The sequence below is a fragment of the Amia ocellicauda genome, chromosome 3 (assembly GCF_036373705.1).
Source record: "Amia ocellicauda isolate fAmiCal2 chromosome 3, fAmiCal2.hap1, whole genome shotgun sequence".
Lineage (NCBI taxonomy): Eukaryota > Metazoa > Chordata > Actinopteri > Amiiformes > Amiidae > Amia > Amia ocellicauda.
The window spans coordinates 46,032,872-46,060,327 of NC_089852.1; the positions used below are offsets into that span (position 1 = coordinate 46,032,872).

At 39.7% G+C, this 27,456-nt stretch overlaps 2 protein-coding genes across 2 annotated transcripts in view; both read left to right on the forward strand.

The window, feature by feature from the left end:
* The window catches only part of LOC136747216 (olfactory receptor 1f45-like), a 35,292-nt gene extending 14,191 nt beyond the window's left edge, over positions 1–21,101 (forward strand). The window contains exons 2-3 of the mRNA XM_066700166.1: positions 20,795–20,841; positions 21,098–21,101. Of these exons, the coding sequence (XP_066556263.1) occupies positions 20,795–20,841; positions 21,098–21,101 (51 nt within the window). The remainder of the gene's footprint in view (positions 1–20,794; positions 20,842–21,097) is intronic.
* Positions 21,102–23,887: 2,786 nt separating this feature from the next.
* Positions 23,888–24,832, forward strand: LOC136747218 (olfactory receptor 10G4-like). The gene has a single exon (XM_066700167.1). It carries the CDS (start codon positions 23,888–23,890, stop codon positions 24,830–24,832), a length of 945 nt encoding a protein of 314 aa, XP_066556264.1.
* The last annotated feature ends 2,624 nt before the right edge of the window (positions 24,833–27,456 follow it).

Consider the following 27,456-nt stretch of genomic DNA (forward strand, 5'->3'; position numbering starts at 1 on the left):
ATAAAAAAAATAAAATAAAAAATTGTTTGTCGGGCCATTATTTACAGGGGGGACAAATAAAAACATGTATGTTCAGACAGGCCATCGCCTGTAGGAAAGCATTCCAGCCTACAGGTCGGCGACTATTGGGTACCTTATTAGTGCTAGTGACACTCTTCAACAAATCAAACATGTGTGAACCTTTGATCAGTTGTCCTTTAAAAACAAATTCACCCTGTTCATTCCAAGCCGTTACCCGCGGTTTCTGAACCATTTTGTGCAGGATATATTCTGCATGTCTTTTGCTTCTGGCCGGCATGTTTCTCAAAACATCAGTTACAACATCTCCCTCTGAACTCTCAACAGGTTTGGTCACCGCAACATCTTTATCAACTGTACCCCCCGCATCAGCCCCAGAACCATTTTCTTGAGAGGCCATGGTTAAAGTTAAAGTGTTTTGATCTTTTTCACCCTGTCTAACCAGACGGAGGTAGCGCTGTAACGTGTTGCTATACAACTGGGCTTTGGAATACTGATTTAAATCGGCCCTGGCCAGTATAGCTTTCATTTCAGAGTCCAGGTTGTTTTCGGCCGTTTGTCTAATGGGCTCTGGCCCGACAACAGTTTTTCTCAGTTTCTCAAGCTGCTCCTGAGGGATCAAAAACATTTTCTGAGCATATTCCATTATTAACCCACTCTGGAAGCTAGAAGACTGGTTAGGAAAGGCACGGCTATGCTCAACAGCGGGCCAATAAAACCCCCGGTTTGATTAATCTTCTTTCTTTTTCTTTTAATAGAATACTTCTTATTAGCGATGATCTTGATAACCGCTTTTTGTTTTTTGAGTTTAGAATGTTGAGAAGGGGTTAGGGGTATATTAACGCGTAAGATGTTAAAAGCTATTTCACACAGGGTCTCGATCAAATCTGAGGGGGCCCCTGCCAGCACAGCTTTCCTATGGCGCGGGCTCCCCTCAAATAACATTTGCAAAAGCGGCAGATTTCTTTTAATCCGAACAGACATTCTTATTTATTTCCTTTTCTTTAGCACATACACTGCCGGCCAATCAGGCGGGCACAAACCTGTTCTGAGGCGAAAGTCTTCTGGGGTTTGTGCTTTTAAGTCCGCAATCAAGTACCCATAGGGTTTTTTGGTGGCATCCTCAAATGCCTCCAAAAAGAACTTGGTCTGGTTAGGGTACATTTGACGAGCCAAGACGGTGACCTGTAGTTTATCTCTGGGGTTTTTAAAAAGAATTATATAATTGGCGTTTAAATTAATAGTGCGGCTTTTTTTACCTTGAAAAAATAGATTTTGAACAAAATAAATAATACTTATATTCCTATGATGAGTGTACTTTGTGAAAGCTTTTTCCACTTCACTGTTGTCATCGGCCTGCTCCATCAGGTCATCAAGGATCACTAGATTAGTTTGACCAGGCGGGAACAAGTCATCGTCACACAACGAGGCGGGGAGACCTTGCACAAATTTCAGATTATTTTTTTTCGAAGCCAAATTATTGTAGAGAGGTTGCCAGCAAGAGTAACACCACACTACGTTGTCAAGAGCTTGGGACACGGTTGCGTCCACATCTTCTATGATGTTCTTTATAAGATAGCTCTTACCCGAATTGGAGGGACCGGCTATAATACAGGAGAAAGGGTGTTGAAGTCTGTTATCAAAACCACCGCTAATATCCATAAGGCAGAGTGTTATAATCAGTCTTCAACACTCTTTTATTGTACACCACCCTGAACCGTTTGTTTAGTGATCTATTTTCCAACGTGTACCCCTTTTTATTGCGATAGATCTGATTTCCGGCAGTAATAATCTCATGAGGAGGCGCGTCTTTCTCGGTTACAAAACTTTGTACCAGGGTCGTCAGAGACTTGATGTTAAAGAGCTTGTTGTTATAATGGTTCAGAGTGAAACCCTTAACTTTCATACATGTCTTACCCGCAGCCATTCTGTATGCGTAAGTCTTAGGACCCCCTGAAACAAACTCCACTATGTGGTCCTGAGGATTTAGTTCGCTTGTTAACTCCCCAAGGTAGTCCCCGAGGGGAGGGACCCAATCTCCTGGCCTGGTGACAAAGATTACAGAGTCAGTATCATGATAGAGCGTGTGTTCCTGCAACTGATCCATTAAGTTGTACAGTTCAAGCCGGGCGTAAGCCGTGGTGAAAACCACTATGAAAACATTAACGTTGCCCTGTTTGGTGGGGAAATCTTTAGGGGCCCTCCACTGGACCTGTGCCACGTGGTCATTTAAGAATTGAAAGTGTGATACAGCATGTTGTTTGGAAAACATAAATTCTATAAACTGTTACCCCACAGACTGTTTAAAATCAGTTTGGACATTTGTCTCTTGGCGGGGTTTACAGTTATGTTCCCCGGCTCTAGACGGATCCCTTCCTTTTCAAAATATTGCTGAACGTATCGCCCTTTGGCCATGGCGTCAACACACCATGAGGGATAGCCCGATGCCTCCTGTTTACCTTTCAGATGGGTCATAATGTAATCAGCAAAAAGAGTATCAGATTTTTCAGAAAAATGCCAAACCTCATACACCTTACCGACTCTGTAACCTTTCTCCACCGCCTTGTCAAGCTCAATGCTACACCAGACACCCGTCAGCGCTCTCTCTTCATCACTGTGCAGACAAGAGGTAGTCTGATTTTCAGTTTCCACACACGTTCTACACAGAGGGAACATCAATTTTCCCGAACACCTGTAAGGCAACACAGGTAAGAACAGCTCGCAAGGAGGGTACATGGTGACCTTGATCAAACCAAAGTAATGTCCGATTTCGAGAAAGTCACGATAAACAATGGTTGGATGCCCCACCGGGTACATTTTGGTCTTGTTGACATAAGGGTACAGACTGGTTAAATCATAGTAATCTACTCTCTCACCCTCCTTTACCTCATAATGTAAACAGAGGGCGTTGGTACGACCCCCAAATAACGCATCCCGGGGCTCTAGACGTTCAGGAAAGTCCAAGGTTTCCATAAACCGTTGTACCCCCGCATCCTGTTGCTTCAGGGTCGTCCACTCGTGTTCCCAAATCACCAGCACGTTCAAACCATAGGTGTTTTTTAAAGTTTCAATTTGTTCCTGGAAATCATGGTACATATCACCGCAGAGTTTTTGTGTTACGGGGTTAAAGGTGTTTGGGTCGAAGCACTGAGGACAGCCATGGTAAATACAACCAGCAAACTCATAAGCGGTACGCCGCCCGGACACGTCGCTAAAACCGTCTAAGTAGTAAGGCCCCATTTTGACTTCCCCTTGATTTAAAGCATGTCTGATGAAGATGTTATCCCTGGCACTCAGGTATTCCAGCCACTGTATGGAGACAGTCGAAAAGTTCTTTTGTCTAGCACGATAGTTGTCAGAAGTGGTGACCGCTATAGTGTTTTTCTGCAAGAAATTGGACCGATACATTTTCATGCAGAGAGACGCTATGGTCACACTTTGCAAAGGGTCGAGACCCGAGGTGTTGATAACCTCAGTGCGGAAACGCACACAGGCTTCTTTAAGGATCACCACATCATTTTTACAATAAGTGGCCATCTCTTCTCGGAAATCAAAAACACCTCCCTTAACCGTATTGTACCATTTAAAGAATTCCTCCCTCTCATGAGACATCATAGTATCAACCCCATAATAAGAGGCGGGCGGGTAGGACCCTCGATAATTTTGAGTGTCCTTAGTATTAAAAAAATGGCAGAACCAACCTTTCTTCTGAGCCTCAAAACCCAGAGCTTTAGGCAAAGCGCTCAATTTCATGGGGAGGAAATTTAACGAGTCTATGTAACGTTGGTTGAAAGCTTCGTCGGTGAAACACATGATCTTGCTACCCTGAGCTATTATTTTTGGGGTCACCCCATTTTCCACCAGATACTTCATCAAAATGTAAGAATCATAACCCTTAGCATTGTGGGCAATAAATGTGTAATTGAGGTATTTTGGACCACGATACCGCGTAAAGAAATCCCTGACACAACTCTCACCGCTAGCTGACCACTCACGATCCAACATGTCAATACAGTGTATATAATTAGCAACGTGGACCCCGTTTTCTTGCCGACATTCAAAATCAAAAAAGACATACCGGTTGTGCGGCGGCTCCTTTTTAACCGGCTGAATAAAGCACTGGTGCTCGGACCCCGGGGTTAAATCAGCATTACAGATCCTGCATCTCAGCTCCAGACATTTGTGTGGTTTAACCTCATGAAAACGGTACTGGAGGCAACACTGCGGGCAATATTTAGTTTGATCACAATAACTCAGTTTTTTAACCCCCTCAGCAGCGGCCCTCTGTACCTTATGCTCGGAAAAACAGAACGCTGAGAGACAAATCCTTAAGCAATCTTTACATCGGATGGTGGGGGCCAAACCCTTACGACATTGCGGATTGAAACAGACGTTACAGTAACCGTCACAGCGGTGCTTAAGCTTATCATTGAAGGCCTTATAACACCAATGACAAACATACGAACAACCCAAAAAAGCCGTCAAACTCTTTATTCCAAAGTAATGACTATCACTTAGGAAGAGAAACAGCGTCTGTGTATGGGTTTCAGGATGTGTCTGAAATTTCATAAATACTTCCTTTACCTCACAACGGTACCACACAACAATTTTTAGACAACAACTCCTCAAACTTGGTAATGTCTGAAAAGGCAACCATCTGTTGAGAGTTTAAGCCGGCACTCTGATGAAGCATTAAAGCCTCTTGCAGAGCTTGGGGTTCAGGTATGTCGGGGGTGAGTAGTTTTATTAAACTGTAAGCAAAACAGAGCTTATTGTCCCCACTGGAACTCACCACTAATTGCCTGAGCTTGGTCCTAATTATGTAGTTCTTCAAGCATTTCGACAGTCTTCTAAGCGCCCGACCCTCAGGGTTACGAACCACATTCATTACCAGAGACAGACTTTCATCAGCTAAGATGGCCGCGTTACTTTGCAACAACGCTTCGATTTTAGCCAGAAATTCATCAACATCTAAATTATCTCCACTCAGCATTACAGATAGGTTGCTAAACAAATCATCCCCTCTGAGTTCTAACTGTACAACATCTCGAGGTCTGACCCTTTCAGCAACCTGTTCAAGTATGTTTTGCAAGGCCTCGTGTATGTTGACAAATATTTCCGCATAATTGTCACAATTTAAAAGTTCTGCAAAATTAAAACGCTGAATCATTTCAAAATTGTTATAGGCCGGTCTATCTATAATCACGGGATCACTGGAACTCTTGGACACATCATCATTTTGAACAAAGCCTTCACCCCCTACATTCTCACAGAGCATGTCCTCCACAGCCTTATCAGTCTCAGAACCCTCCACATTCCGAACACCCCCACCGCTGACATCTACAAAACCCCCTTTTTGAGGAGGCTCATTTAAAGCCTGTAAAAGTCCTTCAAAGATATCCAACCGGTTAATGTCAAGATCCTCCTCTATAGTGACGGCTGCTTCTGCTGCCATCCTGTGTTCTAATTGACTCAAATCATTTATAATAGGGGCAGAATTTGGTCGGGGTAGCTCCTCCAAAGCCTCCACCATTTCAAACAAATCGGGGGGAACTAGGGGGTGAACCTCTATAGGCGCTACCGGTGGGAGGTGGTTATTTAGATCATTGACCATCTGTAACACGTCGGGGTTCACCGGTAAGTCTGTTAATTCACATTCTATCGGGGGTAGTTGGGGGTTATTTAAATTTATCATTTATCATTTGTAATAGTTCCAGGTTCATTGGGACATCAGAGGAGTTCACAACAGGGCCGGGGATGTTCTCTCGGGAAGGTCTTTTTGGGGCCCTAGCGTGTTCATAATCCTTTAGTTCGTGAGTTCTTTTACCAAGTCCGGACATTTTTTAATTTATTTTTTATTTTTCCAACAACCCACAATAGTAAGGCGTTTTGTGTCTATTAAAACATTAAAAACGGTACAATTCGTTAGTAAGGGTATTAATAAAGGTGTTTTGGCTCTCTATCACCAGGTTTTGCCCCACTAACACAAGTCTTTGATTTTGTAACAAAGTATGTAGCAACTCATGCCGACCTTCAGGAAGTAGCTCCGGGGGCTGGTGGCCTGGCTCAGCTTCAAAGGATGGTCGCTCCGGTAAATCTCGGTCGAAGGAGGCAGGGAGCGAGCGTATACTCACGGAAGGAGACCAAGAAGGCCTTTGCGGTGACACCCTGGCCAAGTGCGGGGTACTGTTCCACGTTTCTGTAGCCAAGAAAGGGGTCTGGGGGGACGATGTTGAAACCAGACCGTCGTTGGGTGGTGTGTCAGCCCTGACTGACGGCGACCCCTGAGGTTGTTGGGTGGCTGTATTTGTTCCGCCCGACAATGCGGCGGGCTGAATCTGGGGTGTTGAATTACCCCCAGAAGGCTGTGGCCTGAGTAGATGTTGGGGGGTCTCCAAGACCAATTACTTTCCCAAGAGTCTTGGGAAGAATAAAAATATACATTACATTTACATCTTTAAACGGCGACAGAAATCAAACTTAAAACAACATGTCCAGGACATTCAAAACCTTTCGCTTTTAGACCTTTGAAAATAGCCTTAGACATTCACTACAACGCCTTATTATTTACAGACAATATATTTATTAGGACTTGATAAAATCTAAAACCTTATAATAAATGTAAAACAGAGAAGCCGCTGTAAATAAGCTGTTTCTTAAATGTTTCTTTAAAAACTGTAATATTGTTAATAAAACACTTTTATACACACACACAACAACATTTCATTTTTAAACGAACCTTCCAAGTGTAAACGCTTCCTGATCCCGGGACTTCCTGTTTCACAAACGTTTTCACGATCTGTTTAAATATTAAATACAATGAACACATTCAAGCCTTTTCCTACAACCACTTTAAAACAGAAGTATAATAGCGGGAGATATGCCAAACAACTTACTAAACCCTTTCGGACGGCTTAACTTCCTAACCAGACGGTACGGCAATCGATCATTTCTAAACACATTTCCCAGAAACAAGCCTAGACCTGTCCGGACTTCTAAAGATCTTTTCCAGAACCCCCTGCCCTACAGGAAACAGGCACACATCACTTAAATATTAGCCCTCAATGGGCAAACAAAGCCCTTTTAAAAACATTAAAGTTTGAAAGATCTTACTTACCTCCACAGAATAATCGTTTCTTATGTTTTTCGGCTGGTTTAGCTTTTTGCACTGCTGTGAAGGTAAGAGACATGTTTAACCTTTAACCACACCGCTTTATAAAAAGCTTTAACCTCTTATTTACAGACTGCAGATATATACTCACAGCTATCAGATACTGGGGCTGACGGCCTTTCAGATTCTTGAAAGGTTACGGTTCTCGAAGGTAAAACGAAACAAGCCCTCGATGTGGAAGGCCTTTCGTTGTCTCGAACCATGTTTCTTAATACTGTTAGAAAGGATAATTTTTTAAAATTAACAAAACTGAACTCAAACATCTTACAGAAACGTTATACAAACAAACAGGGGTTTAGTTCTTACCCGGTCGGCAGACAGCCTGTCTAGGGACAACCACTTCTCTTGGTCGATCCTCGGAGACATTAATCACAGGCCTTTCGATAGTTTCTGTGTAATTAAAGAGACCGGAATTAATATATATTAAAACGTTTTCATAACTCTAATGAGCCGCTTCAAAACCACACACACCCATACATAAGAACCCATGAGCACAAACACAGAAAGCTTACCGGCGTTGTTCCAGATGATCTCCTCAGCGTTGGGAATTAACTCCTGTTGACTGGCTGAAAAATAATTTTACAGAACTTAAAACAGATGCTATGCCTTATTTACAATACATTTACACAACACGCTCTGAGTCAATGAAAATAATCTGAAGACTTACCTTAAAACTCGTTTAAATCGAAGTCGCTGATGTTGTTTCCGGACATTGTTGATCTTTAGTCTTAAATCGAAAGGTCAGTATGAGTCTGTCGATCTGAAGACCCGACCTTCATACTTATACTGATGGCCACATGCCGGATCTGCTTGTAAGGCATTGTTCTGGTCTGGCCTTTGTGCCGCCCTGTTACCAATTAACATATCAAAACCAACCAATAAAATGACACTGCATCAAATTTCAAATAGAAACCAAGATGGAGACGATCTCTCTCCTCTCTACTCTAAACTTTTATTAGAACCTTTTGGTCTCTCAAAAAAATATTTTAAGCATCTAGACCTATAGTCAAGACCCTATGCAAAACAGGTATTGTTAGGAACTGGTGGTATTACAGACAACATAACTTGTTGATCTTATAAAATGATTGGGCGAGAGAGAGAGACAGACAAAGACAGATACAGTGTGGATAACATAAGTACCCTATCCAAAACAGGCATTGTTAGGACCTGGGACCATTACAGACAACAGAACTTGTTAATCTTATAAAATGATTGGGCGAGAGAGAGAGAGAGACAGACAGAGACAGAGACAGTGTGAATATGATAAACGCACTTTTCAAAACTGGCATTGTTAAGACCTGGGACTATTACAGACAACAGAACTTGTTGATCTTATAACGGTTTAGATTTACTAAACCATTACATGTATATTTAAAAAAAGACCCCCAACCACTACAGGAAGATCCGACCCATTCACACTCTACAGTTGATCAACAAGAACAACAAGAACAACAGGTTATGGGCAGCCTTGTTGTTCAGGGTTTTATGGGTGTACACTTTCTGACGGATATGACGTAGGAATAATTAAGGAAATAACTCTACCTAAAATCACGCCCCCCAATTATGACGTAGGAATATTAATAAGCTTAGGGCATATGTCATAACAAAATAGGCCGCGCCCAAAAAACCCTACTATCTACTAGGAGGAGAGAGGAAAGATCAGAGCCTGAGAGAGGTGAGAATGAAGAAAAGGAAGCTTGAACAGTGGGAGACTTGGGCGGGATGGGAGAGGAGGGGGGACTGTTGAAGACCTTGTGGATGTCTGTGATCTTATAGAAAGAATGGCATATGGTGCTGTGAGCAGGGTCCAATAAAGTGCAAGCACTGGTCTGTTTGCGACCTGTCTTCCTAGAGGGAGGTGTGGGATGTGGAAACCAAATGGCTTCCTTTGATGTACTCCAAGAAGTCCGGTCATACGGCCTGGAAAAACAATTAAGTCCACAAACAGACTAACAAACAAGCAACTGTGTGGTCCTTTTATCATAGAGAGGAATTTCTAACAGATGTGCCTTGTTGACTTTTGCTAACATGATAAATATTATTTGCTTGGTCTGTATACATACTATTATTTCCAATGCTAGTATACAGTTAGTACACATTATACAGTTACTACAAAACACGTATACCGGTTCTTCACCATATTACTCTTTACTGATCCTCTCTTCTGCGAAATGCATGGGGTTATCTGTACAAAATGGAAATCTTCACAGAACCAAATCTTCTGTTTAAACAAGAGAGTCGACTCCTACTTTTCTTCCATCTTTGAGAAGGGGTGCTCTAATACAATCCAGGTGCATTGTGTTAAAAAAATCAATTGTTTTTAAAAGAGAAGACTTGTAATATGAAATTAGGCAAGTTTTCCATTATATAGAGAGGGAGAAAAGTGCCCCAGAAACTCCATGTAACTCCCATAATGCACCATTTCATGGAACACGAATGTTCCCACGTAAATTAGGCGGACTATCTTATTTAAATAGGTGATCTTTAGCGACCCCTGCTGAAAAGATCACAGTGACTGGGTCACAGTGAGGTCACAGTGACTGGGTCACGAGGTGATTTCACTGTGATCTCAGTGTGTTGCCTGCTCTGGGGAGCTCACAGCATGACCTACATGTGAGCTCACTGTGACCTTGTCATTAGCTCACGTCTTCACTGAGACATTAACAGAAAGATAGACAGAATGTCACCACCTATGGGTGCTAGAGGTGACCACATGAAACATGACTATGCCACCTTGTATTAGTCGAGTGAGGAACTCATTACACCCACTAATATTTCCCCCCGGGCAGGCTCAAAAGGACCCCAAGGCACCACAACACGGATGGTAAGGTCATTTATTTTTACACAATAAAAAGCCGAAACAGGGCACAAAGTCTGTTCAGTTTAAAGCACACACAGGATATCAATATTAATTATTAATAGCACACAGGATATATATAATAATACAACTAATTAAAATGCATTTAATAGCTCTGGGCACATAAATTCCAAAAATCCCAGGCAAACTAAAATAAAGAAACAAAGCAAAAATATATAATAATGGCAATAAAAAGTATTACACTAAAATATAAAATATGCCGAACCCCTAAACTTGCTAATCATATACTTTTACAGGTGGCTGTGTACACCAACCACACAGGTGAGTATATGGCACATCCTTGTAGCCACCTGAGAAGACAAAGATTGGTAAGTCCTGCAGATCTCAGTAAGGAAAGTCCTGTGAATGAAAGATCAGTAAAGGTAAGTCTTGTGCAAAACATGCAATTACTCTTGTAGAAATGTCTGGCTTTCTTTTTAAAGGTGCAGCAGCATTACCCATCACAACCAGAGGGGAGAAAACAGTCTCTACAGCCACAGGGAATAGATTCAATACTAAAATGCAGTGTCTTCTCCAGCCTGTGGAGGAATCAATGTGGATAAGTGTCGATTTGAATAAAGCCTTTCTTTCTCGCACTGTGTTTACTTCTACTTCACTTCTACAATGTATTCAGAGAACTCGGATTCCAGTACTTTGCCTTTCACTGAGCCTGTGCCATCTGCTCCTTCTGCTGGTAGCTTAAGTGCTGGATCCACCGGTCCCATCCGGTCTTCTTTCATCAATTTGTAATCCACAGTATAGGAAATCTTTCAAAAGCTGAATCACTGCCGTCATCCCCTCTGGCTTCCCCTCCTGCCCTAGTCGTTCGGGTTGCTGCTGATCTCCTGCCGGTTGTTCTGCATGCTTCCTCTCTCTGATCAAGTATGCACTGCTGAAAGAGGAGACTCCCAGGCTTTTATAACCAGTGTGTGTACATCTATAAAAACCAAACGAGGAGGCAGTGCATGGTATTGCAAAGTATTTATAGTTTCCAATGGTAACCGTATCATTTTCCCTGGATGTGTACAGGCTTTCCAATTAACGTTCAAAGTCCAGGACATACTGGTATGGCAGTACTCATTTTGGCCCAGACAGCAGCCGCCATGCCAGTATGGTCGTATGTTCCAAAGGTTTAACATGAAACAGCGTGAAAATGGACAAGACAACAATGTCTACATAAGAAACAATTACATCTGTCCTAAAGTAAAGGCAAGGGGTAAGTGGTATTGGAATTATAGAAAGATAATTCACATATGTGTTTAGACCACAACCAGGGGGAGACAAAACAGGTTTACAATTTTACAGAAAAGCACCATTTATGAATTTGTTATATGACAATACCCCAGGCTCCTGCAGTAATTGAACCCAAGGAGCCCCGTGCACGAGAAAAAGAGAGGGGATAGTATCCCCTCCTCATGCAGGTGATCTCCCACATAGTTCCAAGACCCATGATAGCAGATCTGGCAGGTGCACCAGTTGCAGATGTGGCACCAAACCACCTTCCAGGTCCTATAGAACCCTTGCGGAGGTCCCAGCAGGACAATTTGAGGACAAGACTGCAGAAATACAGGGAGTAGAGGGTGAGAGGCAAATTCTCTTGCTGAGGGTGGTAGTTTCGACGACAACCATTTTAGTAGGGGGGGGGAGTGTCACAGGAGGTGGCTTATATGTGTACTAATTATTATATTACGTATCTTTTATTGTTGTTTTCTTGTTTGGGTTTTGATTGCATTAGTTATTTTGTTGATTATTAACTTATTTTCTTTAATTGTTTAATTACTTTCTTGTTTCCATTCATTAATTGTTTAATTATTCACATGGGGGTTTGTTGAACATTCTTAGAAGTTTCTTTTAGCACCTAACAAAACTATGTGACTAAAATGGTTGCCAGTGCCATCAAAATTTGTATTTGATGTGTAACATTTCTCATCCATTCGCCAGTGGCAACAAACACCAAAGGTTTGCAATATTAGCTTATATATTGTCTTAGTAATTAATCGACTACAGCGTAGGGTGCGATGTGAGATCTGTGAGAGTAGGCTGCAATTACTTTGCAAGTTAAATTCATTAACTTGTACATTGTCTGTGTCATCAGTTCACTGATTTCAACAGTGTGGCAATGTGTTTGCAGTTATCTAGCTAGCTTTGTAAATTGAATAAAGATCCTCTATTTAAACCAGATAGTCATCGCCCCCTTTTCTTCCGTCTTTGAAGTGCAATGCATTATGGGATTTCAAGGAGTTTCATTGGCGCTTTTCTCCCTATCTATATAACGGAAAACCTGCCTCATTTCATATTCCTAGCTTTCTCTTTTAAAAACAATTGCATTTTTTAACACAATGCACCTGGGTTGTATTAGAGATGCTCCTCCTTAACATATACACGTTATTATTTAAACAAACAATGTTTTCACCCGGCCTGACAAGAACATGTTATCACTGAAGTGCTGTGTCTAGTTGTCAGCTTCATGAATATTTATGAACACACAGCAAGATGGAGGCCTGGTTTGGTTGCAATAGACGTAAGAGCGCATGTATTATTATTATAATTATTTTCATTTATAATTAACTGATAATATCAGTAATACTAATGTCTCTGAGGTGTTAGGTATTTTTTGTATTATTTATGGAGTACAATTTACAGAATATCATCCTGCCGATAATGGAAAAGAGAACACTAGTCAACTCACAATTATACATAGTGTATCTGGATGTCAAACTACAAAGATGGGCAAGAATCAAACAACAAGAAATGAAGAGAGAAGAAATCAGACACTTTTGCACTTTGGAAGCAGTTTTGCACTTTTTACCATAGAATAATATTGAACAAATAAGTGATTTGTGTTTAACCTATTTTATCTATTTGCACTGTATATAACTTTTCATAAGGTCCAGAGATAAAATGTTACACTCATATATATATATATATATATATATATATATATATATATATGTATGTATGTATGTATGTATATATATTGCATTTTTAAAACTTTCGTGAGGTTTACACCTCCTCCCTCCTCTTGGAGTGTCCACTTCTTTGAAGGTTCAGATATAGTAACCCTAGTATATACAGTGTATACACATGTTATTTGATGGCATTATTTGGCACCTAAAAAAACAAATGGCTCCTAATTGATATTGTCTTCACTGTCACTCTTTCACAGTATTTGGATGGTGAGTCTCTATAGATTTTGATGTCATGCTCACATTATAAAAACAAAGTCTCAGAGGTCAAAAGTACAGAGTTATAATTATGATATTCCTACATGTATTATATGTACTGCAAATGAATAGTGGTAAATTATCTTATAATGAGAGCTCTTGTGAATACAGCATGCTACATTGCTGAACAATTGCACAATAAATACTTCTCAGCTCTCATATCCATGAAGCCAGAATACGAGTAAGGCATGTAAGTAGCTACATTAATCTTAAACAAAAAAACTGAGCAACATTATTTCAGTCACATTCAGAAACTAAAGAACATTTAAATAATCTGGCACCATGAAGCCTATATATTGATATTAATATACTATGCATTCTATGTAACATTCATTTATGTTTACATGAGCATGTTACTATATTTAAACTGTATGTTTCTTACAAGATGCAAAAAAAAAAAAAAAAACTGTTTCACCAAATAATATAAACAGTACACTGAGGTAAATTGCAGGGTTGGGTTTCTTTTCCATCCTTGTCATGTTTGCACTGCTCTTTTTCTTACAGAATCGGAGACTACAGTAATTGTGGATCATGCCATTTGCAAACCTTACAGCTGAAGCCATAACAGAATTTTACATCACTGGTTTCAGTGAGACTCAGCATCCAAAGGCAGTCGGATGCATCATTTTGATCATTTATTTACTGATTTTATTGGGCAGCAGCGCAAACATCTACATCATCGCAAGGGACAAGCGTCTGCACACTCCAATGTACTTCTTCATTTGCAGTCTCTCTGTTGTAGACATAATCAACAGCACCAGTGTCAGCCCAACAATGATCCTGGTGCTATTAGCTGACATCACTGCAATCTCTTACAGGTCATGTATTACTCAGATGACTGTGAACCACTTAGCTTTTGCAATGGAGAAGTTTATCATTAGCTTGATGGCCTATGATCGGTTGGTTGCAATCTCCAATCCTTTGAGATATCACAGTATCCTCACTAAGACTCGTATAGTGCTATTAACAGTGACATCATGGACATTGGGGTTTTCCTTTATTGCATTTCTTACAGGAATAGCTGTCAGACTTCCTTACTGTCGAACCACTCTTTCATTTGCATTTTGTGACTATGGTGCTGTTGTTCTTGCAGCTTGTGTCAATCCTGATGAATATTTTGTTGTATCAACTGTTCTTGTCTTCTTCATTTTATTTGGTTCCTTTGCTTTGATTTGTATATCCTACCTTAAGATAATCTTCACTGTGCTTAAAATTGCCCCCTCAGAAGACAGGAAAAAAATGTACAGCACTTGTTCAAACCACTTAATAGTAGTTGCTTCTGTTTTTGTTCTTCCATTTGTCATTGTTATTGTAACCCGCATAGGTTTGGTGTTGAGCGTCACAGAACGTAATGTATTAATTATTTTCTCTTCTCTGGGCCCTTGCTTGGTGAATCCTTTTGTGTACTGCTTCAGAACAAAGGAAATAAGACGTCAGCTTTTCAGAATATTCAAGGCTGTTACTCCACAAGAATAGCATGGTGTCTGTAATTCAATATGGACAGGTTTTTATTTTAGACATCCCTTTTAAATTAATACAGTTAATCAATGCATTTCATATATATTTTACATCAATATTTATTTCTAATTGGAAATACAAAGCATGATTTAAAAAATGGGAAAACTTGGTTTAATTAATAAAACCTTATTGAGGTCACAACATAAATAACTTTCAAAGGATTGTGTCATGATTTAGTGTAGTTCATTGATTACTTAGCATTCATTAATTGTTTCTTAAGTTAATTTAATTAATATTAAATTTTGGGATGCATATTACAATTTTTTCAATTACATCTATCAGATGTGATTTACAAAGTGACAGATGTAAGAAGTGAAGTTCTCATCAGGCTTTCATTCACCTTCTATAATATTATGTATTTCATAGTTTTAAGAATCAGAACAGGCAGATTTTCCACTAAACACCAGTTGCAGCACAAACATGCTGCAATGTGTTTGTCTGTAGTGACAATTAGCGAGGTAAACATTTTGTCATGTGTCCTTAGGGAGAATGTGCAGAACAGTGCCATAATATCCTAATAGAACTATATTTTGCATCCTCATAGGGAGATTAGCTATGTGTGAGCTTTGCAACATTTTCCCTAATCAGTACTGGTCTCAGATGTAATGTTAGCCTGGTGTGAATTAGTGTTGGCTGAGCACCGGCTCCGGTCCCAGAGCAGAGTTGGAGCTGGCAGTGCTGGAGTCGGAGCTGAGGTCACGGAGCTGCCCAACTCTCTCACCCTCCATTAAACTCTTCCAGATATTAAGTCAATAAATTTTGAATTAACAAAATATGTAACTTCATAGGTGAGCCACTGTTTCAACAGTGTGCCTTTTGTGTCAAACTAATTAATTTATCATTAAGGTTTAAGTTATTCCTCTTCACAATAACTTATAAAAACAAACTACATAGCATTTAAACATCTGAAACAAATCAAAGGAATAATCAGTATTCTGCAATGTCCCTTTTCACCTTTTTACTAAGTGCTTTAAGAATATAACTCACTAAATCCTAATGTATTTTTTAAATCTCACCATTATTACAAAATACAACTTGGTGCATTGCTTTTCAACTATACATATGTAGAATACATTTATATTTATTAATATTAATTGAACTATTTAGTACTGTCCCTGATTCCACTGTTACCGGAGATAAACCCCTCTGCAGAAAAATGAATTTATGCACACATCACATGATCTGCAGCATGTGACATCATATTAAAGGAGGAAGACATCGGAAGCAACTTTAGGTAGGTATCTAAGCAGTTTTTCATATATATATATATATATATATATATATATATATATTAAACTAATTTGTCTGGGTTCATAAGGTACTTTATAAATGTCAACTATGTTATGCAAAGTTATGCAGAAAACATATATATACAAAAATATGGTTTCATAAACTCCAAAAAAGCCTTCATTAGAAGCACACTTTGTTATGTAAGACAACCCTGCTACCAGTCAACTCTGTTACATTTTGATGCAAAATATAGTTTTATCAGGATTTAATGGCTTTTAATTTACAGGTTTTCTGCTGTTAAGCTTGGGAAAAGTGTTTTTTAGTTAACTTAAAATGTTCTGTTTCATATACAAAAGGTTTATTTCCCACTGCCAAAAGGCATCCTATTGGAAGAATGACCCAGGTATTGTTGTGTGTTGGTTGTTATGAATTAAAATCAGTTCTCACACCAGCTATTAGTACATAATACATTATTTTAAAATAATTGTGATTCTTATTTACTCAGTTCAAGAAGTGATTCTATCTCAGTGCACATCTCTCATAAACCACTTGCAAAAGGAGAAAAGTCTATTTTCACTTGACACTTTTAAGTGTCCAAATTCTTTAATGGCCTAAATTCTGTTCATCAATCTGTTATCTCAAATGTCCTTACTTTCGATTGGCCAGAAGTTGGTTCTCAGAGTTATGGTCATATGCTGGAGCTACCTGGATTGCCACAGACATCTTTATCTTCTACTTTTTCATGTTTGAATAGTTAAACAGATTTCTAATTCTCACATATATTTTTATCATTGAAAATGTATAAGTCATTAGAGGTGCTGTAACAGTTTTATTGTATTGACTTTTGTATGCTTTCACTTTTGATTTGCACTCATTTACTTGTGTTGATGATTCACTTATTATATATATAGCTGGCAAGAACCGGGCCTGCACCACCCCAAGTTTGCTGAAAGCGAAAATGTGAGCTTCACCATCACCCAGGGACGGCTCCAGAAATGTTTCATAGATGAAATGAAACATTTCATCTATGAAATGCTTTGAAAAGCATCTATGAGGTGCTTTGTCACTGAATGTAGGTGCTTGGCGATCTGCATAAAATATGTGTATACAGTGAGGGAAAAAAGTATTTGATCCCCTACTGATTTTGTATGTTTGCCCACTGACAAAGAAATGATCAGTCTATAATTTTAATGGTAGGTGTATTTTAACAGTGAGAGACAGAATAACAACAAAAAAATCAAGACAAACGCATTTTAAAAAAGTTATAAATTGATTTGCATGTTAATGAGGGAAATAAGTATTTGACCCCTTCGACTTAGTACTTGGTGGCAAATCCCTTGTTGGCAATCACAGAGGTCAGACGTTTCTTGTAGTTGGCCACCAGGTTTGCACACATCTCAGGAGGGATTTTGTCCCACTCCTCCTTGTAGATCCTCTCCAAGTCATTAAGGTTTCGAGGCTGACGTTTGGCAACTCAAACCTTCAGCTCCCTCCACAGATTTTCAATGGGATTAAGGTCTGGAGACTAGCTAGGCCACTCCAGGACCTTAATGTGCTTCTTCTTGAGCCACTCCTTAGTTGCCTTGGCTGTGTGTTTTGGGTCATTGTCATGCTGGAATACTCATCCACGACCCATTTTCAATGCCCTGGCTGAGGGAAGGAGGTTCTCACCCAAGATTTGATGGTACATGGCCCCATCCATCGTCCCTTTGATGCGGTGCAGCTGTCCTGTCCCCTTAGCAGAAAAACACCCCCAAAGCATAATGTTTCCACCTCCATGTTTGACGGTGGGGATGGTGTTCTTGGGGTCATTCCTCCTCCTCCAAAGACGGCGAGTTGAGTTGATGCCAAAGAGCTCGATTTTGGTCTCATCTGACCACAACACTTTCACCCAGTTCTCCTCTGAATCATTCAGATGTTCATTGGCAAACTTCAGACGGGCCTGTACATGTGCTTTCTTGAGCAGGGGGACCTTGCGGGCGCTGCAGGATTTCAGTCCTTCATGGCGTAGTGTGTTACCAATTGTTTTCTTGGTGACTATGGTCCCAGCTGCCTTGAGATCATTAACAAGATCCTCCCGTGTAGTTCTGGGCTGATTCCTCACCGTTCTCATGATCATTGAAACTCCACGAGGTGAGATCTTGCATGGAGCCCCAGACCGATGGAGACTGACAGTTATTTTGTGTTTCTTCCATTTTGCGAATAATTGCACCAGCTGTTGTCACCTTCTCACCAAGCTGCTTGGCGATGGTCTTGTAGCCCATTCCAGCCTTAGGTCTACAATCTTGTCCCTGACATCCTTGGACAGCTCTTTGGTCTTGGCCATGGTGGAGAGTTTGGAATGTGATTGATTGATTGCTTCTGTGGACAGGTGTCTTTTATACAGGTAACGAGCTGAGATTCGGAGCACTCCCTTTAAGATCTAATCTCAGCTTGTTACCTGTATAAAAGACACCTGGGAGCCAGAAATCTTGCTGATTGATAGGGGATCAAATTTTGTATGCATTTTGTAGGCATATAGTCAGGTGTATGATTAAACAATTATACCAAACAGGTGCTAATGATCATCAGTTCAATATGTAGGTTGAAACACAATCATTAACTGAAACAGAAACAGCTGTGTAGGAGGAATAAAACTGGGTGAGGAACAGCCAAACTCAGCTAACAAGGTGAGGTTGCTGAAGACAGTTTACTGTCAAAAGTCATACACCACGGCAAGACTGAGCACAGCAACAAGACACAAGGTAGTTATACTGCATCAGCAAGGTCTCTCCCAGGCAGACATTTCAAGGCAGACAGGGGTTTCCAGTTGTGCTGTCCAAGTTCTTTTGAAGAAGCACAGAAATGAGCAACGTTCAGGACTGTAGACGCAGTGGTCGGCGAAGGAAACTTAATGCAGCAGATGAGACACATCATGCTTAGTTCCCTTCACAATCGGAAGATGACCATCAGCTCAGAATTGGTAGAAAACAGTGGGACCCTGGTACACCCATCTAGTGTCCAGAGAAGTCTGGTTAGAAGTGGCCTTCATGGAAGACTTGCGGGCAAAAAACCATACCTCCGACAAGGCAACAAGGCCAAGCGACTCAACTATGCAAGAAAACACAGGAACTGGGGTGCAGAAAAATGTCAGCAGGCGCTCTGCACAGATGAGTCAAATTGTGAATATTTGGCTGTAGCAGAAGGCAGTTTGTTTACCGAAGGGCTGGAGAGCGATACACAAATGAGTGTGTGCAGGCAACAATGAAGCATGGTGGACGTTCCCTGCAAGTTTGGGGCTCCATTTCTGCAAATGCAGTTGGGGATTTGGTCAGAATGAATAGTCTCCTCAATTCTGAGAAGTACAGGCAGATACTTATCCACCATGCAATACCATCAGGGAGACATCTGATTGGCCCCAAATTTATTCTGCAGCATGACAACGACCCCAAACATACAGCGAAAGCCATTAAGAACTATCTTCAGTGTAAAGAATAAACAAGGAGTCCTGGAAGTGATAGTATGGCCCCCACAGAGCCCCGGGGCCGGTTGCACTAAAAAGGTATTACAGTAAGTCTCAGCCTAAATCTAATTCCTGTGAAATGGACTTACGTAAGACCTCGCAAAAAGACCGTTGTACGAACAAAACCCTGCAGGACCTGCGTTAGCCCTGGCTTACCTGTTGTTGCTAAGCAACAACGTCTGGTCTTATTATTTTTGTGAAGAACGAAAAAAAAAATGTGCCATCCTGACGATTCTGTGCAGCTGCAGCAGGATTTCTATAAAAGTGATAGTGTGATCAGTGAGTTGTTTTTACCTCTTTAGAAAAGCACTTTAAAAAGAGAGCTCTGGTGTATACACACTGCTCGCTGACATCTACATTTAAGAAGCACATTGAGGGGGGCGAATACTTCCTGCTTTTGCTTTTATTAACCCTCTAGTTATTGTGACCATTATATTAAATATATAACTACATCACATAATATGTGTATTGTTTTTGAGTGGTGTTTAATACAAATACTAATTTTAACATAGGCCTATTTGTATAGTTACAATTATTAATATATATTGCTTATTTTACAGCTGTCTTACCGACTACATAACAACAGGACATTTACTTATTTAATTGCAGATTCTGAAGATGTCGGCCCCATTCAAACAAGAAAAACTAGATTCAAAGAGAGGACCTTTACGTTGAAGTGCTGGAACTCCAGAAGGGAAATCTGTTGTTGTAAAGGGAAAAGAAATCAAAATGTAAAAGTTAAAAATGGTAATTCGAGTTAAAAGGGGAAGGAGAAAAGTATTATTGTAGTTATGAAGAGTTGTTGGTTGTTAAGACATTTCTCATTATTTATAATAGATACTACATAATATATTTTAATTTGTATATTTTAATATAAAGTTTTTTTAAATTAAATTAAACATTTCAGTGTCAAATTAGTTGCAACTACTATTTGTCGAACTTCCATTACTTTGTATGTAATGAAGTATTGAAACATTGTGTAGAGCTTTTGCATTTTCCTGTTATTTTGAATTATTTGTATGAGAAGGCTTCTGCCTGCCCGTACATATCTTCTCTCAATTAAATATCCTTTATTTAATAATTCAAAATTACCTGGCATATGTGCTGCCATGTTGTTTTCATGTCAGTTTCTATAGAAAGATATACTTTTTCCCCATTTAAGTCTGGTGTAGGGTAGTGTGACAGGCCGCTGTCTGTCACGGCACGGCTGCTGCTGACGTCCACTGATGAGGTGCTCATGTGCCGCAGCTGTGTTGTCGCTCCCTCGCTAACAGGCTGCGGACTCACGGCTGCGGGCAACAAGCACCGAGGCGACTGTGACGTCAGTGGCAGCTGTGCCCTGTCTATTTAACCCCTCTCCCTCCTGGACGGAGGCAGCTAACCCGTTAAGAAGGAGGACTGCCACTATTACCCTAGACTGCCCGGAGCACCCTGTTTGTGTGGACGTTTATGTGCTTGTTTTTGTTTGTTTTGTTTTTCCCCTTTTTGTCTTTCCCTGCTGGACTTAACCTCAATAAAGCCCGGACACCGGCGCAACCTGAGACCCTCTCCCACCTTCTTGTGTCCGGCTTTTACAGGTAGGCTTAACAAATGACTTAAATTTCAGACCAAACTGATTTCATTTTGTTTTGTGCAACAGACACAATTTTGTGAACGCATTCTTGCAATTTTATGAAAGCATTTTTTCACACCTGCCTAAAACTTCTGCACAGTACTGTGCATTAACTAAACAAATAATAAACATGTAAATAATTATTGTTTTTAGGTTATTTATTGTTATAAGTTATGTTTTAGCACACTATCTTTTAGTTTTTTTCCTAGGAATAGCAATTTTACACTTTTTGACATAGAACCTGTTTTATCTATTTGCATTGTATATAAGTTTTCTAAAGAGTCCAGAGATAAAATGTTACACTCATGAACATATACAGTACAGTGCATAAGATTTAGGCAGGTGTGAAAAAGAGTAATGATGCTGGAAGAATCTGGGTGTTTCAAAGTGCCAAGAAGTGCACCCACACGTTGAAACTTCATCTCTCGTATTGTCAACACAGTGGCTCTTAACAGAGAAAGCCTGATAGACACATTCACTCGCATCACTGATCACCCCTCAATGGATGATGAATGTATAAGAACAGCAGATGGGCTGAAGACTAATTTAGAAGACTCTGAATTTTTGTTTTTGCTTTTTACATGTGAGCAGATTTTCTCCCAGACAGATGTTGTGTTTGACATGTTTCAGCAAAAGCAAAAGCAATGGATGTTTCATTTTATAAAAGGAGTGTTGAGAGGCTCATGGACACTATGGAGGAGTTGAAGTCAGAGCAGACATTTGAGAGGAATTTCAATAGAGCAGCAGATGTTACAGAGGATTCGGAGATCCAAGGTCAGAGTTGCAGTTGTTTTACAGTGACAAGGAGATCAAAGGTGGCAGCATTAAGCGGTGTGATTCATTACAGTCAATGAAAGATGCAATGCCTGAATTGTACAGACTAATGTCTCTCATTGCCACAATCGGAGTTACATCTGCTGGGGTTGAGATGAGTTTCTCTTGTCTGAGAATACTGACAAGTTACACAAGGAACACAATGGGACAAGAACGACCTGAGGAACTTGGCAATCCTTGCAATTGAGGGGAAGATTCTAAAATCTCTTAGAAAGAATCCTCACTGGTATGAGAAGACCATAGACATCTTCTCCGCACAGACTTCTAGAAGCATAGACTTCTCTTTTAAGTAAATTTGTCACTCTGTCCCTCTCTCATGGTCCTGATGACAACAGCCACTCTTTCTTTGGATCTTACATGGTCAAAAGGCAAGGTATTCATAGCTCAATTAAGTTTTTCCCCCAGTGCTTTCTTAATTACTATTAAATTGCCAAAGCTTGATTTGTGTTGATATTTTACTGACTAGACTTTTTCTGACAAGATCCAAAGAAGACAGACAGCATTTACGTCTCTCTTGCTCTTGGAAGAATAGATGCAACAACAGGCCAGCTATGAAGATAATCTCCCAACATGTAAAGTGAGTGGAACCCTCCCACATGCAGAAGAACTCATAACACACTTCACTTTTGCTTTGTTTCTAATAATTCCAGCTTTTCATGGTTTTTGTTTTACCTTTTTAAATCAGAGGGTGTAAAATTCCCACACTAATGTACTGGGTGCTGCGTCACTCCTAATTGGACTGACAGGCTTCTAGTGACACATTACGCACACACCAGGTTCATTCCCATCCAAAGCCTGCAGTAATTAGATGTGTCTTTCCCTCTCGTTCACCTGGCCCCCTTTTTATATTCATCCTTTGTGTTGTAATATGATGTATGATAATATGATATTTGTTCCTTATGGAAGATGGGGATAAACATCGGGTGCATTGCCTTACCTTAGTTGTATAGTACGTTTGCATTAGGTTGCTAGTTGGATTATTGCTACATTTGAGCATAAGAACATAACATCACTTGAACATAAGAAAGTAGAGATAAGTAGCCAACTAGTGTAAAATAACATGACAGAGTGGGTTGGTTTTCCTCCTGTCCTCCCCACTTTTTTAAGTCACCAGCTGCCACTGCAACATACACTTGCTTAAAGCATCCTTATAGTGTAGTGGGATTGCAACTTCATTTTGACATCACTGTCACTCTTTCACAGTATTTGGATGGTGAGTCTCTATAGATTTTGATGTCATGCTCACATTCTAAAAACAATGTCTCAGAGGTCAAAAGTACTCAGTTATAATTATGATATTCCTACTTGTATTAGAGGTACTGCAAATGAATAGTGGTTCATTATCTTATAATGAGTGCTCTTGTGTATACAGCATTCTACGTTGCTGACCAATCTCACAATAAATACTTCTCAGTTCTCATATCCACGAAGCCAGAATACAAGAAGGACATGTAAGTAGCTACATTAATCTTAAGCAAGACGACTGAGCACCATTATTTCAGTCACATGAGGTACAAATGATTTTCAAACAAAATCTCAAGCTAATAATTTACTTGGTAGAATGAAAAAGGAAGGGTTTTAACAAACGCTACATTATGAAGAAAAACATTCAGAAACTAAAGAACATTCATGATTTTTAAAAATATTTTGCCACAGTGAAACCTGTATATTGATATTTATATACTATGAATTCAGTGTAACCTGAATTTATGTTTGCATGAGCATGTTATTATATTTACATCAACTGTATTCTTTTACGCAAAAACATTTTGTTTACACAGTTTCATAGAATAATATAAACAGTCCACTGAGGTACATTGAAGGGTTGGAATGTGACAAATACTATCTTTTCTTTTCCATCTCTATCATGTTTACACTGCTCTTTTTCTTACAGAATCGGAGACTACAGTGGATGTGGATCATGTCATTTACAAACCTTACAGCTGAAGCCATAACAGAATTTTACATCACTGGTTTCAAAGGGACTCAGAATCCAAAGGCAGTCGGATGCATCATTTTGATCATTTTTTTACTGATTTTATTGGGCAGCAGTGCAAACATCTGCATCATCGCAAGGGACAAGCGTCTGCACACCCCAATGTACTTCTTCATTTGCACTCTCTCTGTTGTAGACATCATCCACAGCACCAGCTCCAGCCCAACAATGATCCTGGTGCTATTAGCTGACATCACTGCAATCTCTTACAGGTCCTGTATCACTCAGATGACTGTGTACCACTTATCTAGTGTAATGGGAAAGTTTACAATTAGCTTCATGGCCTATGACCGGTTGGTTGCAATATCCAATCCTTTGAGATATCACAGTATCCTCACAAAGACTCGTATAGTGCTAATAACAGTAACATTGTTGATATTGGGTTGTGCCCTTATTGCAGTTTTTACAGGAATAGCTGACAGACTTCCTTACTGCAGAACATCTCTTTCATTTGTGTTTTGTGACTATGGTTCTTTGGTTAGGGCAGCTTGTGTTAATCCTGATGAATATTTTGTTACATTAACTGTGATCTCCTTCTTCATTTTGTTTGGTCCATTTGGTTTTATTTTTATATCCTACCTTATGATAATCTTCACTGTTCTTAAAATTGCCCCCTCAGAAGAAAGGAAAAAAACATACAGCACTTGTTTAAATCACTTAATAGTAGTTGCTTCTGTTTTTGTTCCTCCATTTGTCAGTATTATTCTAACTCGTATAGGTTTTGTGTTGAGCCTCACAGAAGGTAATGTATTAATTATTTTCTCTTCTCTTGGCCCCTGCTTGGTGAATCCTTTCGTGTACTGCTTCAGAACAAAGGAAATAAGAAGAAAACTTTTCAGAATAATCAAGGCTGTGGCACCCCAAGAATAGCATGGCGCCTGTCATTCAGTGCTCTTTGGATTGAGTAGTGGCACTTTTTAGAAAGTTTATCTGTTTTTCTTCATAAATCATTTTGATAACAATAGAAATATTCCTGTAAAAACAATTATGGAACTCCAGCTTTAAAATATATACAATGCTATGTATTAAAAAACAGCTTTTCTAGCTTATCTACCAATTTAATTACTTCTCATGTGGGGGAAATGCTGTCAAACTGAAAAACACCACTTAAATAATACTGTAACAGTTTATTACTTCATAGAGGGTTCACAGCAGCACAGAGACAGATACTGTATTTCAAACAGGACCTGCTCTTTATTTACATCACAGCTCTAACTAGAGCTAAAGGCTGTAACTAATACACAGACACATTAAAAAGGGAAGGAGGACTGTGATAGTCACTTACCACCAGGCCAGGGTGGACAGACACAGGGACACATAGTAGAAGGGGCACACACCGGATGACATATAAAAGTCCCTCAGACAAATATTTACATGTGGCGCTGAGCACTGCCCTCGTCTGGAGTTGCAAGGGTCACTCCCATGAGCCTCTGTGCTCAACCGCTGCTGGGCTCCAACCCTCACTGCTGGATCACATCAGCAGAAATTAGAAACAGCATTCTAATTAGAAACAGGCAGGGGTGTATTTTTTGTTTCAGAATTGTGGGGGACTCTGTCAGTATTTGGGGGGACGCATCCACTACACCTATGGAGCTGGGCATACATTATTGGGGGGACAAGTTAATATTCTCTCAACATTGAGGGACATGTCCCTGCCGTCCACCCATAAAACTATGTCTATGATAACATGATTATCAAAATAGGCAAACTTGGTTTCATTCATAAACCTTATTAAGATCACAACATAAAATCCTTTCAAAGCACTCTGTCATAATTTACTGTAGTTCTTTGAAAATGTAATATGCACAAATTGTTTCTTAAGCTGAACATTATTGCAGTAGTGATTTTAATTTGGGAAACAATATTACAATAAATAGGATACTGTATACCTTACAAGAACAAGTCCTATGGCTCTCTATCAGCAGTGACAAAGTGACAGATGTAAGAAGTGAAGTTCTCATTAAGCTGTCATTCACCCCACTGATATATTCAGTAGTTTTATGACTTTGAATAGACACACTTCTTCTGAACACCTGTCACAGCACAAACACACTACAATGTGCCTTTCTGTAGCCATAATTTGTGAATTAAACATTTTGTCATGTTTCCTTAGGGAAAATGTGCTGAACAGTGCCAGTAGAAATATATTTTGCTTCCTCATAGTGTGAACTTTGCAACATTTCCCAAAATCAATAATGCTGTCAGTTGTAATTTTAGCCTGGTGTGTATTGCCTGCTACACTACTGCAGTCCGTGTCTTTACAAGCTGAAAAAAGATATTATCTGAGATCAATGAATGCCATGCAGGATGAAAAAGAAGAGTGAAAGAGCCATTTGGTCAAAAAAACAAAACATAAAATGTATAACTGGCGTCATTGTAATCTTCACTTGAGAATAAATCACTGTGTTTAAAACATATCTCTTTCAATATGTCTATCCCGATCAAAATCTTTATCTTCCCAAATTAGAACTGGATAACAATCTCAAGATTGTTGAGATCTTACAGAAAATGAAAAAAAAATTCTTGAGTTCAGCCGGGGAGAGAATGGCACCATGACGGGTCGCATATCCCCCAAATAGACCTTGAGCCAGACTCCAAAATGTAGCTTCTTGGTATAATTTCAGGTGAATAATGATTATGGTGTTTTTTGGAATGCCATAGCATAGGAGAGTTAAAAAAAATATGATAGCATTGGATTGATTGGTAGCTTTGTTGTGGAAGACACAGTTTTTGTACCCTTCCCCCACCACCCAGTGGATTCCTGTTTCACAAGTAAAATCATCAGGAAATTATTGAAACAAACTAAAAGTAACCTTATTGAAGACTCTGTATAGGAAGTTGAAGAAAGTGTTTTGTGATAATTATATAATGTTTTATATTAATACTAGCATTAGAAGTAGTTTTGTATACAGACTGAGCAGATTAGATTTAGCAGGACAAGTAAAGGGTCAACAAGGTCGATTTGTTAGAAACTCCTGTCATTAATGAAAGATTACACAGTGCTTAAATAGCCTACCGACGTCTGCTGAGAATTTGTTTATGACTTAATCGTTTCTCCAGATAGGCAGAAATTGTTTCTGTTAATGAGCCATTGACACTAGGTAAATGACGACCGTGGGATCGCATCTTCCTAGTGCACATCAAAGACGGACATCTGCTTTGGATCCATCACCTCTTCACGGGAGGACAGATCGTAAAACGGACCCGGACCTGTATCTTCTGATTGGATGAACGGCCATAAGATGTTACGTCATTTTTCCTATAAAGCTGTACTCATGTTTGTAAACATTAAGTCTCACTGAAAGAATTATTCCTGACGTGGGGCTTCCGAGCGGCTCGATTAAAGTTCTATTTGCTTTATCTCCGCGACTTCTCCACTTATTTCTGAGACGGTTCTACACTAGTATTAATATAAAACATTATATAATTATCACAAAACACTTTCTTCAACTTCCTATACAGTCTTCACATGATTTGGTTTAAAACCATTGTAG